This window comes from Arabidopsis thaliana, chromosome 4 (assembly GCF_000001735.4).
Source record: "Arabidopsis thaliana chromosome 4, partial sequence".
NCBI classification, from domain to species: domain Eukaryota; kingdom Viridiplantae; phylum Streptophyta; class Magnoliopsida; order Brassicales; family Brassicaceae; genus Arabidopsis; species Arabidopsis thaliana.
This window is the reverse complement of record NC_003075.7, coordinates 8,230,963-8,243,953: the sequence shown is the minus strand read 5'-3', so window position 1 is coordinate 8,243,953 and position 12,991 is coordinate 8,230,963. Positions and strand designations below refer to the sequence as shown.

General features: G+C 38.5%; 6 protein-coding genes across 10 annotated transcripts; 4 read left to right on the top strand and 2 right to left on the bottom strand.

Moving 5' to 3' along the window:
* The first annotated feature begins 30 nt into the window (after positions 1-30).
* On the top strand, positions 31-2,222 carry AT4G14320 (Zinc-binding ribosomal protein family protein). Of its 2 annotated transcripts, NM_001203799.1 has the most exons (5): positions 44-151; positions 723-902; positions 1,052-1,126; positions 1,211-1,232; positions 1,929-2,222. In NM_001203799.1, exons 1-5 carry the CDS (start codon positions 149-151, stop codon positions 2,111-2,113), a joined length of 465 nt encoding a protein of 154 aa, NP_001190728.1. In that variant the 5' UTR covers positions 44-148; the 3' UTR covers positions 2,114-2,222. The 2 variants fall into 2 exon arrangements, with proteins under 2 accessions (NP_193168.1, NP_001190728.1); NM_117509.3 differs by lacking the exon at positions 1,929-2,222 and having other exon boundaries at positions 31-151; positions 1,211-1,524.
* A 390-nt stretch (positions 2,223-2,612) lies between these two features.
* On the bottom strand, positions 2,613-3,107 carry AT4G14315 (uncharacterized protein). The gene has a single exon (NM_001036561.2). It carries the CDS (start codon positions 2,958-2,960, stop codon positions 2,781-2,783), a length of 180 nt encoding a protein of 59 aa, NP_001031638.1. The 5' UTR covers positions 2,961-3,107; the 3' UTR covers positions 2,613-2,780.
* Positions 3,108-3,565: 458 nt separating this feature from the next.
* Positions 3,566-7,231, top strand: AT4G14310 (Transducin/WD40 repeat-like superfamily protein; the record flags this gene model as incomplete). 2 transcript variants are annotated; one of them, NM_179047.2, is made up of 5 exons in its annotated part: positions 3,630-5,150; positions 5,386-5,466; positions 5,514-6,130; positions 6,274-6,817; positions 6,901-7,195. In NM_179047.2, 4 exons carry the CDS (start codon positions 3,630-3,632, stop codon positions 6,815-6,817), a joined length of 2,763 nt encoding a protein of 920 aa, NP_849378.2. In that variant the 3' UTR covers positions 6,901-7,195. The 2 variants fall into 2 exon arrangements, with proteins under 2 accessions (NP_193167.3, NP_849378.2); NM_117508.4 differs by lacking the exon at positions 5,386-5,466 and having other exon boundaries at positions 3,566-5,150; positions 6,901-7,231.
* AT4G14305 (Peroxisomal membrane 22 kDa (Mpv17/PMP22) family protein) lies at positions 7,210-8,861 on the top strand. Of its 2 annotated transcripts, none has more exons than NM_001036560.4 (7): positions 7,210-7,420; positions 7,500-7,598; positions 7,682-7,783; positions 8,070-8,145; positions 8,249-8,319; positions 8,403-8,488; positions 8,568-8,861. In NM_001036560.4, exons 1-7 carry the CDS (start codon positions 7,349-7,351, stop codon positions 8,617-8,619), a joined length of 558 nt encoding a protein of 185 aa, NP_001031637.1. In that variant the 5' UTR covers positions 7,210-7,348; the 3' UTR covers positions 8,620-8,861. The 2 variants fall into 2 exon arrangements, with proteins under 2 accessions (NP_001031637.1, NP_001118981.1); NM_001125509.2 differs by having other exon boundaries at positions 7,226-7,420; positions 7,513-7,598.
* Positions 8,862-9,672: 811 nt separating this feature from the next.
* AT4G14300 (RNA-binding (RRM/RBD/RNP motifs) family protein) lies at positions 9,673-12,952 on the bottom strand. 2 transcript variants are annotated; one of them, NM_001340917.1, is made up of 4 exons: positions 12,554-12,952; positions 11,077-12,182; positions 10,795-10,854; positions 9,673-10,645 (listed from the first exon to the last, which is right to left on the bottom strand). In NM_001340917.1, the coding sequence occupies exons 1-2, from the start codon at positions 12,773-12,775 to the stop codon at positions 11,169-11,171; spliced, it is 1,236 nt and encodes a 411-aa protein (NP_001328758.1). In that variant the 5' UTR covers positions 12,776-12,952; the 3' UTR covers positions 9,673-10,645; positions 10,795-10,854; positions 11,077-11,168. The 2 variants fall into 2 exon arrangements, with proteins under 2 accessions (NP_001328758.1, NP_193166.2); NM_117507.5 differs by having other exon boundaries at positions 10,795-12,182.
* Positions 9,727-10,190, top strand: AT4G14301 (uncharacterized protein; the record flags this gene model as incomplete). The annotated part of the gene is made up of 2 exons (NM_001160759.1): positions 9,727-9,877; positions 9,943-10,190. The coding sequence occupies 2 exons, from the start codon at positions 9,727-9,729 to the stop codon at positions 10,188-10,190; spliced, it is 399 nt and encodes a 132-aa protein (NP_001154231.1).
* Positions 12,953-12,991: the final 39 nt, after the last annotated feature.

Here is a 12,991-nt window from a genome sequence, read left to right as displayed (position 1 = left end):
AATGGGCTTTTTGTGTTTATAGAGGCCCAATGTTTGTAGTATTAGGGTTTTCTCAAATGTCTCTCTTATAAGCTCTGTTACTTTAGGTTTTTATTAAAGGTTTTGCGGCAGTGGAAGACGACGGCACGAGCTTCACCGAAGAGCGAAAATGGTGACTCTCTTCTCTTTCTTTATTTCTGCTAAATTTCTCCTTGGTTACTATTGAAGAACGAGATTATTGATTATAGATCTGCTGTGTGATTTTTCTTCTTCTTTAAGTTGTTTATTTCTGATTTTGCATCTTAAATCGAGAATTATTAGAGTCTAATTGTGATTTTTAGAATCTGTTATGTTGCATTCTGTGTTGTAAATTCGAAGATTCAGTTCACTTCGTCTCTGTGAAGAGTTTTAGCTCCAATCTACCAGAGATTCAAAATGATATAGTGTTATGTATCTTCATTTGTGTTGCTGCAATTCTGTTCTGATTTTTAGGAGAATTAAGAAGGATTTGTACTTCAGGGACTTGTAGGATTCACAAAATGGTTATCAATATTGACTAGTTGAGTAGTCAGATCGTATGGTAGCAATTAATTCTGAATGATTTAGGAGAAGCAGGAAATTTTATTAACAAGTTTTAGGGTTTGTTCTGAAGGGCGTATTTAGATTCACTTCTATGATCGTAATTAATTCTGTATGCTGTTGAAACTGTATCTTGTGGTAGTTTTAAACTTGGTTTTCTGTAGGTGAACATTCCGAAAACTAAGAACACTTACTGCAAGAACAAGGAGTGCAAGAAGCATACCTTGCACAAGGTGACGCAGTATAAGAAAGGTAAAGATAGCCTTGCTGCCCAAGGAAAGCGTCGTTATGATCGTAAACAATCTGGTTATGGAGGTCAGACCAAGCCCGTCTTCCACAAGAAGGTATACTCGCTTTTCCTTGTCTTGATCTCTAATTACTGTCTTCTATGTGAGAACCAATTTAGGATTTCAGAATTGACTCTGTGAAATATGTCTTATAGGAATGATTTGTTAATTGGACCTTGCTCATTATTTGTCTTTCTTTGGAACAGGCTAAGACAACTAAGAAGATTGTGCTGAGGCTTCAATGCCAAAGCTGCAAGCATTTCTCGCAACGCCCGATTAAGGTAATGTCTGCGACATTCTTTACCTTTGTTAATCACTCTTTAGTCTCAGTTCTGTTTCTTACACTTTGTGTGTGGTTTTTGCAGAGGTGCAAGCACTTTGAGATCGGTGGAGACAAGAAGGGAAAGGGAACATCTCTCTTTTAAGTTGTTGTTTCATCTATCTACTTTTTTTTGTTTTGTTTGGTACCTGTCCTGCTTCAATACTGTGATATACTTTGAATCTACCAGAAATGGTCCTGGTTTTTAATTTAAATAGGACTTGGTCTTATGGATGTCTTTTAATTTGGTTAACCAATCTTTCTTCATTAGGCTGCCCTTGAGTATTCTCTATAACTTGCGACAAAGTAGACATAACACTCTTTAAGTTCTAAAAACCACTTTCTATTTTCGGATCTCGAAAAATCATTTATCGTTTTGTGCTGCAAATCAGTGTTATATATGAGCTTGGCAAATTAAAATGACATATACGTATAGAAATGAATTGATAATACTAAATATTATTTGTTTTCTTCTTTTAACTTCAGCCATACTAACTTTCACTAAATTTCTTAAGAGCATACAGAAGTTTCTCCTCGGTATATTGGTGGTTCTATATTCCCCGCAACGTGAATGGAAAATGAAGGTTCTATTTTGGCTATATGATAATCATGCCATTAGCTGACCCGAAACTAATGTGTTACAATAAAACCAAATTATATAAATAGAAGAACATGTTTCCTGGCTCCTTATTGCACAAAAGAGAACATGAACAACTCTTTTTATATTACCATGATAGTCCTATGTGTTTTGGCCTTTGTGTTAGTTTTAATTGAGAGCTGTGCGGGCAAAATGGTAGATGAGATGATATTCTCTTGTGTCTGCTGTGGTGGTCCTGGCTGCTGTGGTGATAGAGGAGAAGGACCTGTTGGTGGTGGTATTGACAATGAACCGGTGAATGTAGTAGTGGTGGTGGTGGAGCCAGGCAGCCAGCGGCGGAAGATGTGGTGACGGTCAAGGATGCTACTTCAGTTTTTCTTTTTTTACTTTATTATACTTAGATTCTGGTACTATATATATTATGGGTATAGATAATTTACACTAAAGTTTTATTTCCGTTATTTAAAATTCGTGTTTTATTTAATCTCTAATTTTCTGTTTCCAAGTCGAATTCCTCTGTACTAATTATACGGCCTTTTAATTTTACAATATGAATAGCCATTTTCTACTAACACATTCTTACCTTTTAGAGGTGTTAATTTTAAGGTAAGTTTCTTCTCTACAATTACGTAATATCATTCAAATCTGTTCATGCTGACAAAAGTTAGGTACTTTTGTGTATATTTCTCGATCATTGACATTGTCTACTACGCTAATATCTAAGGAAAGTGGCATCGATTCTACTTGCTTGTAAAACATACATCGCGATGTAAGTCAAATTCTCTAATAATGTAAGAAACGAAGTGAGAAAGAAAGATAAATCCAAAAAATTTACTTGCAAATCAATAGAGATCCAAACCAACTGCGCATGCGTTAGTCAATTGATATATTGTATATAATAGAACAAATACAATTTTTGTTTTTATAAATGTATAACCAAAAACGTAAGAGCAATACTATCGAAATAAATACGTACTGCATATTACACGATAATAATAGAAAGAGATTTGATGTTTGATCACTTGGAAGTAAAATGGAGATAGAGAAACACAAAGAGCAATACGACCGGAAACATCAAGATCATTGGAAGAGATGGTGCAGTCACCGGTCCCATCATCAACGGAACAAACAGTAACATTAGTGCAACGACAACAATCGCCAAAACCGAACCCATCCCGAATCCATACTCATTCGCCATTTTCGTCTACTTTTCGATAGGAGTAGTGATCAATTCTGTGTTAGTGTCTCTAATTGGAGAAGTTATATATACACAGATTCAGACATCAAATCTACGGTTGTGTCGTTTCCCCGAGAAGTAGAAGACAACGTTTCGTGTACTAATGCATGAAACACAAAAACTGGCGAGACCTTTCACGTTAATAACCACCTCAAAACGCTGCGTTTCGGTTTATTTGTTGCTGCCACGTGTTTTAAAAACAGCATACCCTAAACGCATCGTTTCGTGTCGCAATCAACTATTCAACTGTTACTGTATATTTTATTAAAAACGCAGCGTTTTAGTTAACAAAATTCGTGTCGCTATTTCTACACTGCCACGTGTTTCAAAATGTCGCGTTCTGCATTTGTTGCTATCACGTGTTTAATAAATTTACCTAAACGCTGCGTTTCGTTAATCAATCGACTTTTTGAACATTCGCGATCTCCAAAAATTTTGAGTTTTTTTTTTGGAAATCCCGCCCAAATATTTTGAAATTGAAACTCTAATAAATTTGTCGGCTTGTGGAGTTGCGGTAGTGATATCCTCCATTTATCGTTTTGTGCTTTTTCTTCAAAAATCAAAAGCTTTTATTTTTCCCCCAAACTTTTTTTTCAAAATCCTAAATCATTTTACCCTACGATTTTGCAGATGTCAGCTTCAACGAATCGCCGCCGGCTAAAAGATATAAACACCGGCGCCGGTGAAAATCCATCATCTGGTAAAAAACCATTGAGGTCTGTAACTCCACTTCCGATCTCAAGCAAAAATTCAAATCCCGCTCTTCAGAAATCATTATCCAGCAAAGAGAATCCGAATCCGAAGCTTAGTCACCGCTCATTTGGATCGACTCAGAAGCCAGTGCTCCGGCCTGTACCGCGCATTGATAAGTCCGCCGTGAGTGGCGAGGGTCGGGTTACGCGATCCACGTCATCTGGTTTGCGAGGTAGGAGTTCTAGTCCATCTGATTTGATTAGGGTTTTCTCGGATTTGAGAAAGAGAAATGAATCTAGGGTTATTGGGGAAAAGGGTGAATCGGGTCAGGATAAGAAGTCTGGGCTCAAGAGTTCTGGATTCAAACAGGGTACGAGTGAAATTAAGGTTGAGCCAAGTAGTGTTTGTGAGAAAGCAGATGAAGGAAGTAGTTGTCCAGTGAATTCAAGCAAATTTGAAGGTTCTAGTGTGGCGAGAAATTCAATTTCTGATCCAAAGGCACATGCTTTAGTTGGTTCTGGAGAGAAATCTACTGTTGCTTTGAAATCTGATAGTAAGATTGAAAAGACTGGGAAAGGGACTAGTGTAGCTTTAAGAAGGAAGTCTTTGGATAATGTTGGGAAGGCAATGGAGATGTCAAAGGATATAAGAGGAAATGAAGGAAGCAGCAATAGTACTGCTAAGTATCCAAGCAAGCTGCACGAGAAGCTTGCTTTTCTTGAAGGAAAGGTTAAGAAAATTGCATCAGATATCAAGAAGACAAAGGATATGCTGGATTTGAACAATCCGGATTCGTCTAAGGTTATAATCTCTGATATACATCAGAAAATCACAGGGATTGAAAAGTCTATGAGTCATGTTATTGATGGTCCAGAGAAAAACAAAACTACGAAAGCAAAAAGTTCTGTGAAAGGATTAAATAAGGAAGAGCTGGAAGACAGACTCTTGCCTCACCAGAGGTTGCTAAGGAGCAGAACTCAGTCCAAAACATCTTCGCATGTCTCAAAAGGCCATGATTCTGTTGAGTCCAACAAGGCAGTGAATGCTGAAGAAAAGCCGTCAGCTCCTGTTGAGGAGAATGCGATAGCTCTAGAGTTCTTGGCCTCACTTGACAAGGAAAAAGTCACATTTATGAGTGATCAGAATGCGCTGGAAAATCTGGAAGTGCAGGAGATGGATACAGAGGAGCCGTCAAAGGAAAATGATGTCTCAAAAGACGTCAATCTGACTTCCAACTTAACTGAAATTCTTAGAGCAAACGAAGCCCTCGAGGAAATTGATGATGAAGAGAATAGAGAGGAGATGGAGCTGGAAGAAATAGATGATGGATGCATGTATCAACTCAATGACATTGGGTCCAAAACTTCTACAGGAGGATGGTTTGTATCAGAGGGCGAGGCAGTTATACTTGCTCATGATGATGGCTCGTGTTCCTATTACGATGTCGCTAACTCTGAGGTACTATGCGTTTCTTCATTTATGAAAAGTTTTTAGTATCATGTTTGATCTAACTTGAACTGTGCTAGTGTGGAACATTGATTTTAAAATCTCATATTGACCACAACATACACATATCTCAAGTTACGAGAAGATGTTTAGCATATCTTATTTTGATTTAGATTGGATTTTTCATCTTATACTTGCAGAAATACTTAGTGACTAAAGCTTTATTTTGGGCTAATAGTATGCACAGTTTATGGTTAATGAATGTAATTCTCTGTCAATCTGGGTGCGTTTGTATGAAGTGACTGGAGTTTTTGGCTTTGTTCACTATGTATGCATTATTATCTTTTACATCAAAGACTTGAAATTCTTTTTCAGGTGAAATCTGTGTACAGTCCTCCAGATGGTATCTCACCAAACACTTGGAGAGATTGCTGGGTAGTTCGTGCACCGGGTGCTGATGGCTGCTCAGGCAGATATGTCGTAGCTGCTTCTGCTGGGAATACCTTAGAATCTGGCTTTTGTTCATGGGATTTCTACACGAAAGACATTAAGGCACTCCACATCGAGGACGGATCTTCAAGAGTTTCAAGAACAGCTCTTGCTCCTCTACCCAATAACACATCACATGGTAGGAACACTCCGGCTTGTGCAGTGGTACCAGAAACTCAACAATGGTGGTACAGACCGTGTGGTCCTCTTATAGCATCAACTGGTAGTTTTCAAAGTATAGTAAAGGTTTTTGACATACGAGATGGGGAACAAATCATGAAATGGGGTGTGCAAAATCCTGTGTCAGCTTTAGATTATTCGAGCCCTTTACAATGGAGGAATCGAGGAAAACTTGTCATAGCCGAAACTGAAGCAATTTCTGTTTGGGATGTCAATTCCCTTCACCCTGAAGCACAGCACACCATTTCCTCTTCAGGGCGAAAAATCTCAGCTTTTCATATCAACAACACAGATGCTGAAGTTGGGGGTGGTGTTCGTCAAAGGTAAAAAAACTTTATTTTACCATTTAGCCTCTTACTATCTCCTCGCTTGGCCTCATAAATTGAATATGTGGAAGCTAAACAATGTGGATACTTTACTCTTTCTCTCTCATTCACTTATAATGTTCTCTTCACATGGAATGCAGAGTAAGTTCCTTGGATGCTGAAGGAAACGACGGAGTATTCTGCACTAGTGATTCAATCAACATCTTAGATTTTCGTAACCCATCTGGCATTGGTGCTAAAATCCCCAAACTCGGTGTTAATGCTCAATGTGTATCATCTCGAGGAGATTCAGTGTTTCTAGGATGTACCAATCAGAAATCAACTGTCAAGAAACAAATGGCTTCTTCTTCTCAGGTGCAGCAATTCTCCATAAGGAAACAGCGTCTCGTGAGCACATACAGTCTGCCTGACTCAAACTCTCACCCGCACCACTCTGCAATAACCCAAGTCTGGGGAAATTCAAATTTTGTCATGGCTACTTCTGGTATGGGACTATTTGTGTTTGATACTGCAAAAGAAGAGACCTTGCAACAACAGCCATTGACAAGTGACTATGGAAGCGTTCAAACAGTAAGAGAGATCATCGGTCCAAACGATATGTATTGCCCGTCATTTGACTACTCAGGTTGTCGTGTACTCCTCATCTCAAGAGACCGCCCGGCTTTATGGAGATACCTCTTATAGGTAAAGCAATAAAATTGTTGAAGAAAGAAGTCTTGAATACAAACTTGTGGCTGATGTTTATAGTTGAATTTCGTTTCTTTCAGGTGAGTAAATCAATCTAAAGATGGTGATCCCACGAGACCTATATTTAGCAAGTGTTAGCACAGCTTGTGCTGCTTTCTCTTGTGTTGTGTTCATACTATTGCTCTTTGTTACCAACTATGATGCTTTTCTGGATTCTCTTTCGTGCTATTTGCTTATTTGACTTTACTCTGTACATACATGTGGTGTTTTGATCAATTTCCTAGGTTTCTTTCTCATTACTCAGATGATTTCTGTGTTATAAAATGGTCCGAAGAAAAAGATATGACAAAGCATATTTGACTAACGAATATATTCCTAATTTAGATATTTCTTAATTTGGCCTAAAGTAAATCCATTCGTTACCCATAATCTAATTTTTTTTTGTTAATACGAAACATGGTTAACTTCTCTTAAATCAAATCTGGATCTTTTAGTCTTGTCAAAATCTTGCTATTGAATCTTCGAGCCATGTCGGATCTTGCTAAAGACGCATGGCGAAAGTATCTGATTCAGCTTCAAGCTCATCCTTTACGAACCAAGGTTTGTTAATTTCGATCAAAGAAGTCTCAGTTTATGAGAATCTTGCGATGATCATGTCGTCGTAATGATATTTTTTCAGGCGATCACTGCAGGGGTTTTAGCTGGATGTAGTGATGCTATAGCTCAGAAGATCTCTGGAGTTAAACGGATTCAGTTCCGGAGATTGCTTCTCCTTATGGTTCGTTCCTTATTTGTCTTATATATGTTTGCAGTTATATACTTTTTTAGTCTGGAGAAAATGTGATGATCTCTTTTGTGCAGTTGTATGGCTTTGCTTATGGAGGACCATTTGGTCACTTTTTCCACAAATTGATGGATACCATTTTCAAAGGGAAGAAGGGTAATTCAACTGTTGCCAAAAAGGTTTTGTCTTTTGAACCAAACTATCATCTTCTTGAATGCTTTTTGAATTCTTGGTTATATAACAAGTCAAACACTTGTTTTCCCAGTTTGTTTGTATCCATCCTTGGAATTGGATTCTAGATTACAACAACTTGTTTAACTTATATTCTGTTAGTTTCCTTGTTGCAATTTGGAATTTGAATGTGCTTAAATTAGTATAATCGTATGATCAATATATGTACAGAGATCTCTTACTGTGTGCTTAAGGATGGATTTTGTGGACCTAACAAAAACTGTGTTGAATCAGGTTTTGTTGGAGCAACTTACATCATCTCCTTGGAACAATTTTCTTTTCATGTCTTACTATGGTTTAGTAGTTGAAGGTAACGACCATGGTCTAGTTCTGAAATGTATTGTTTTGTTTTCTCTTTAGTGATTTGTGATTTGGAGTTTAAGATCTGACATTGTCCTGTAATGTTTTCACAGGAAGGCCATGGAAGCTAGTGAAGCACAAACTTGGAAAAGATTACCCTACTATCCAGTTAACCGCATGGAAGGTAATAAATGAGACTCACTACCATTTCATTTTGTTACACTTTTGGTTGGTTTAAATTTCTAAAACTGTCTATGTAAATAACAGTTCTGGCCTATCGTGGGATGGGTTAATTATCAGTATGTGCCTCTCCAATTCCGTGTTTTGTTCAGCAGCTTCGTCGCCTCTTGCTGGTAAAAGCTCTTACCGTCCTCTCTCATTTTGATATGAAGAGAGTTTTCTGGTAACATCTTTGTCTTTTAATATATTTAGGAGCATATTTCTGAACTTGAAAGCGCGATCTCCGGTGATCAAAAACGCGTAGAGAACTCTATATGGAGGAAACAAGAATGGATCTCTTTTGTTTTTCTTGAAATGTACAAAAGTTTCAAGAATTGAATCTCAAGTAAAATCTGAGAGATGTGATGATTATTGAATAGATCAAACTCTGTAACTGTTTTGTTGTTTCACAGAAACATTGCAGTCTCTCACAATTACGAACACTTTAGCAAAAATGTTTGCTGTAAAAATAGTTAGATAAATACATAATTTTCTCTAAAATTTAGAATATGTATCAAGTACTAAACTCCCACAGTCCCACCTATAAAATTAAAGAACTAGTAGGAAGGAGTGGGACTATCGAATACAATCAGGCTGCTTTTACTTCACTTACTCATATTTGATGTAGATACTTAATTCTAACCATATTTTAGTAGATTTGAGAAACACACATACCAATTTAAATCAATTTCCTGTAACACTTTTATTTATCTACATTTTAAGTATCTATCTATTAGACATTCTTCTTCTTTTGTTTGTCAATATTAGACATTCGTTGTAAACCTAAATAATGTTTCGCTTTACAGAGAACTTTAGATTAAACGTCTACGTACATAGAATCAAACCACCAAACTAAAAAACCAATAATAAACGTTGTCCATTGACGTAGCAAACTATAGTTTATTATTCTGATCATTCTCTCACTTCCATATAACGAGAGTTTCTCAATCAAAAAAAAGAAAAAAAGTTTTTCAAATTTATTGAAATGATGTGCTTCAAAAAAGAACATAACGAAAATGTTATTACTTTATCTAGAAAATGATTTGGAGAAAGTTATATACTTCTGTATTTGACAAAAAAAAAGGTTATATGCTTACTGTACCAAAATGAAAACTTAAAGCTCGTATGGAGTTGTAGTCTTATAGTCTTATAGACTAGAAAATGCGTCGATGAAGTCATGGTAAGAGTGAATATGTGATGGGTAATCTACGAAAACGTAAAGTCATTTACGAGTTGAGGTTAAAACAATCGGGATCAGTTAGTAGTTGGTGTAATTAATTGGCTACTCACTCGCCTTTATAAACGGAGCTGGTCTCGTCTTGGCTTATACAAAAACAAACATAACTTAATACATACAAAAAAAACAAAAGAGATGGGGAGTCTCGTTGTTAACGGAGCTGCTCTCTTGGCTTTGTTGTGGTTCAATGTTTTTGTGGTGAATTATGTGGCTGCAAGAGAAGGTGTGACCTTTGGAAAAGATGAAGAGGAGAAGACCATCATAGGCGGAGGAAAGGGCTTTGGAGGTGGTTTTGGTGGAGGATTTGGCAAAGGAGGTGGAATCGCTGCCGGGGAAGTGGTGGTTTTGGAGGTGCCATTGGTAAAGGTGGAGGCATTTTCGGCCACGGAATAGGCAAAGGCGGTGGTTTTGGAGGTGGCATTAGTAAAGGTGGAGGCTTTGGTGGTGGAATCGGCAAAGGTGGTGGGATTGGAGGCGGCATTGGAAAAGGTAAAGGATGGGGCTTTGGCGGCGGAATAGGCAAAGGTGGTGGTATTGGAGGCGGCATTGGAAAAGGTAAAGGATGGGGCTTTGGTGTTGGCTGGTTTGGACACCACTGAGCTAAATGAGAAGAAGATTGTAGTTGCATTGCATGGATGTCTCACGTAAACAAGTTGGTTAAAGCAACTACTTCTGAATAAATTAAATTAGCTTTCACGTATTTGTAACTTTGAGTTTCACAGCTCAAGATAAGCTTTGTACTGTTGAGTTTCCACTAGTTTCTATCTATAATTATGAGAATTTGGTATCCTAATATCCATCATTACGGATCAAACCCCGTAATCCCAAAAGATATTTTAACAATGTGGCTCTGCCTTGTGCTATCACAGTGTGTGCCTATCTATGTTTGTTTCAATCTCACCCCTCACAAAAGAACCTAGTAGCTCACATACTGATAACACCTTGCCTCTTCGTTCTTCAAGTGATTACCTCAACTCGGAGTAGGAGCAGACCTTGAATTCAACCTCGATGAGTCGTTGCCCCACCTAAGAACTCAAGCAGCCCTTGATAAGTCCTGTACAAACACACGACGCAAAATGATTATGCCTTTTTCTCAAAGCTACCTCTCACTATTTTCTACACCTTCTTCTTAATGGTACCACTAACGTTACCAACTACCTCTACTTTCTACTCAAACCATACATTCAGCAATTTGACTCTCACCTCCATCGAGTTCTGCTCTCACCATCTGCTTTCTTAACAAGTACCCTGAAGCATTATTCCCTGCTTAAGTTATATCCATCAGGGCCAAAACAAAATAACACAATCAAAACAAACAATCCGGCAAGAATACTAGGAAGACAAACATAATACGAAAACAGCAAAGCCTGTAGTTATAATAACTCTGCCAAAACTCAAAAGTACACTCAACCGAAAAATAACTTAATAGAAGTGACTTATTGTAATAGATAGCACATGCTTATAAAGAGATTCAAGCAGTCCAACCCGTTAGGAAGTTGTGGAACCTTTGATTTGAGCTAAATTCTTCTTGACAAGGATCCAGAAACCAGGGCGGTCATAATCCCCTTACACAGTCACTACTGGCCTTGTCGACCCTGACCATCATTGTACCCACCACCATAACCTTGTGACGGGTCAGATCGCCAAGATCCATCACCATAACCACCTCCCATGTAGCCACCACTACCAGGGTTGTTTGAACCGCCACCACTAGGACGCCCTCCAACCACACCATATGCAGCTTGATTTCCATAACCAGAATCACTTCCACTGTACCCTCCATAACCGTAGCCTTGGTTACTATAGCCAGATGGTGACTGCGTAGGAGGAGCTGCACCAGGAACTCCATATCCACTATGAGCAGCACCACTCCCATAGCCTGGGTTCCCATAACCACTAGAAGCTGGAGTGTCCCATGAGTTTCTCGGAGCAACTCCAGTACTACTTCCATAGCCAGCACCTGGAATGTTCGTTGCTCCATATCCAGCAGTAGCACCAGCGCCATAACCTCCAGCAGAACCAGTGTAACCTCCATAGGCACCATACCCGGCACCATTACTACCATTTCCATAGCCAGCGCCATAACCAGAAGAACCATAAGATGGTAAACCATTTCCAACACTTTGATGCTGCAAAAACCTATTGGAATCCATACGTCCATCATAACTGCTTTCATTGCCACCATAACCCTGGTAACCACCAGAGCCACCACCACCCATTGATCGTCCACCACCTCCAGGATTGGCATCTTTAGGAAGAGCACGCTTTACTTCAACTTGTTTACCGCTCAAATCATGGAAAGTCTTGTGCAAAACACTGTCTACCGCATCTTCAGAGTCGAAGGAAACAAATCCAAACCCACGAGGACGGTTGGTAGCCTGGTCATACATGATTGCAACATCAGTCACAGGGCCATAAACTTCAAAGTACTGGCGAAACTCTTCATCAGTCAAAGTAGGTGGCAAGCCTCCAACAAAGATCTTCTTGGTTTTATTGTAAGCATCACCTCCAGAACTTCTAGATGTATTAAGATTCCCAGTTCTTCCAGAGACTTGCTGCTCCTCTCTTGACATGGCTCTCTTCACATCAACCTAAACATTAACCAAAATCAATAAAGCTCATAATAAACTTCCAAGAATCATACTTTACCCAAATCGAGAACATAACGCAACAGAAAATATATACATCTGTTTTTCCTTATCCTAATAAACCAAACCAAGCTCTCTTTTCTAATACTATACTCAATCACTTCATAGAGTGTACGATTAACATATATCGAGTACCCTATAATACCTCTTATACAAGTTAAAACCAATCCTAGAATCTAAGAAACACTAAGGCGAATTTGCCAACCAAACAAAATTCTATATTTACTCTCGTTCTCAATCAACACAGCAAAACGCAAAAAGGATAAAACTTTAACACAATTAGAGAAATGGAGCTATAAGAGAACAATAATAACCTCTCTGGTATCAATGCTGTGTTTCTCTTGAAGAACCCTATCGAGAACAGAAGGATCCGAGAAGATAACGAACCCAAAACCCCTAGGTCGACCTGTGAGCTTGTCTCTCATCACAATAGCCTGAGAAACCTCTCCATAGTTGGTGAAATGTTCTCTCAGCTTATCTTCATCAGTTTCCCATGAAATACCACCGACAAAAAGCTTTCCTTGATCCGAATCCATGAATTTATATTCCACTATCTTACTTCTGACCCAGAATCACAAATCCACCTCAATCTACGAAACCGTGAAAACCGACTGCAGAAACTTCCAGAAATTACGAAAAGGCTTTAGCTTTTCCAATGGCTGTAGCCGATTTGAGAGGAGGAAGAGGAAGAAGACAGCGAACGAATATTTCTATTGGTTTGGTATTGATATTCGCGAAGGTACGAATCTGTC

Excerpts from the sequence above, each read along its gene's own strand:
- AT4G14320 (NM_001203799.1), top strand. Across the intron at positions 1,127-1,210 it reads TCTCGCAACGCCCGATTAAG|AGGTGCAAGCACTTTGAGAT; the intron begins GTAATGTCTGCG and ends TGGTTTTTGCAG. Across the intron at positions 1,233-1,928 it reads GTGCAAGCACTTTGAGATCG|TTTTAATTGAGAGCTGTGCG; the intron begins GTGGAGACAAGA and ends CCTTTGTGTTAG.
- AT4G14315 (NM_001036561.2), bottom strand. The coding sequence starts at position 2,960 with ATGGCGAATGAGTATGGATTCGGGATGGGTTCGGTTTTGGCGATTGTT.
- AT4G14305 (NM_001036560.4), top strand. The coding sequence starts at position 7,349 with ATGTCGGATCTTGCTAAAGACGCATGGCGAAAGTATCTGATTCAGCTT. Across the intron at positions 8,320-8,402 it reads TCCAGTTAACCGCATGGAAG|TTCTGGCCTATCGTGGGATG; the intron begins GTAATAAATGAG and ends TGTAAATAACAG. Across the intron at positions 8,489-8,567 it reads AGCTTCGTCGCCTCTTGCTG|GAGCATATTTCTGAACTTGA; the intron begins GTAAAAGCTCTT and ends TAATATATTTAG.
- AT4G14300 (NM_117507.5), bottom strand. The coding sequence starts at position 12,775 with ATGGATTCGGATCAAGGAAAGCTTTTTGTCGGTGGTATTTCATGGGAA. Across the intron at positions 12,183-12,553 it reads ACAGCATTGATACCAGAGAG|GTTGATGTGAAGAGAGCCAT; the intron begins GTTATTATTGTT and ends GTTAATGTTTAG.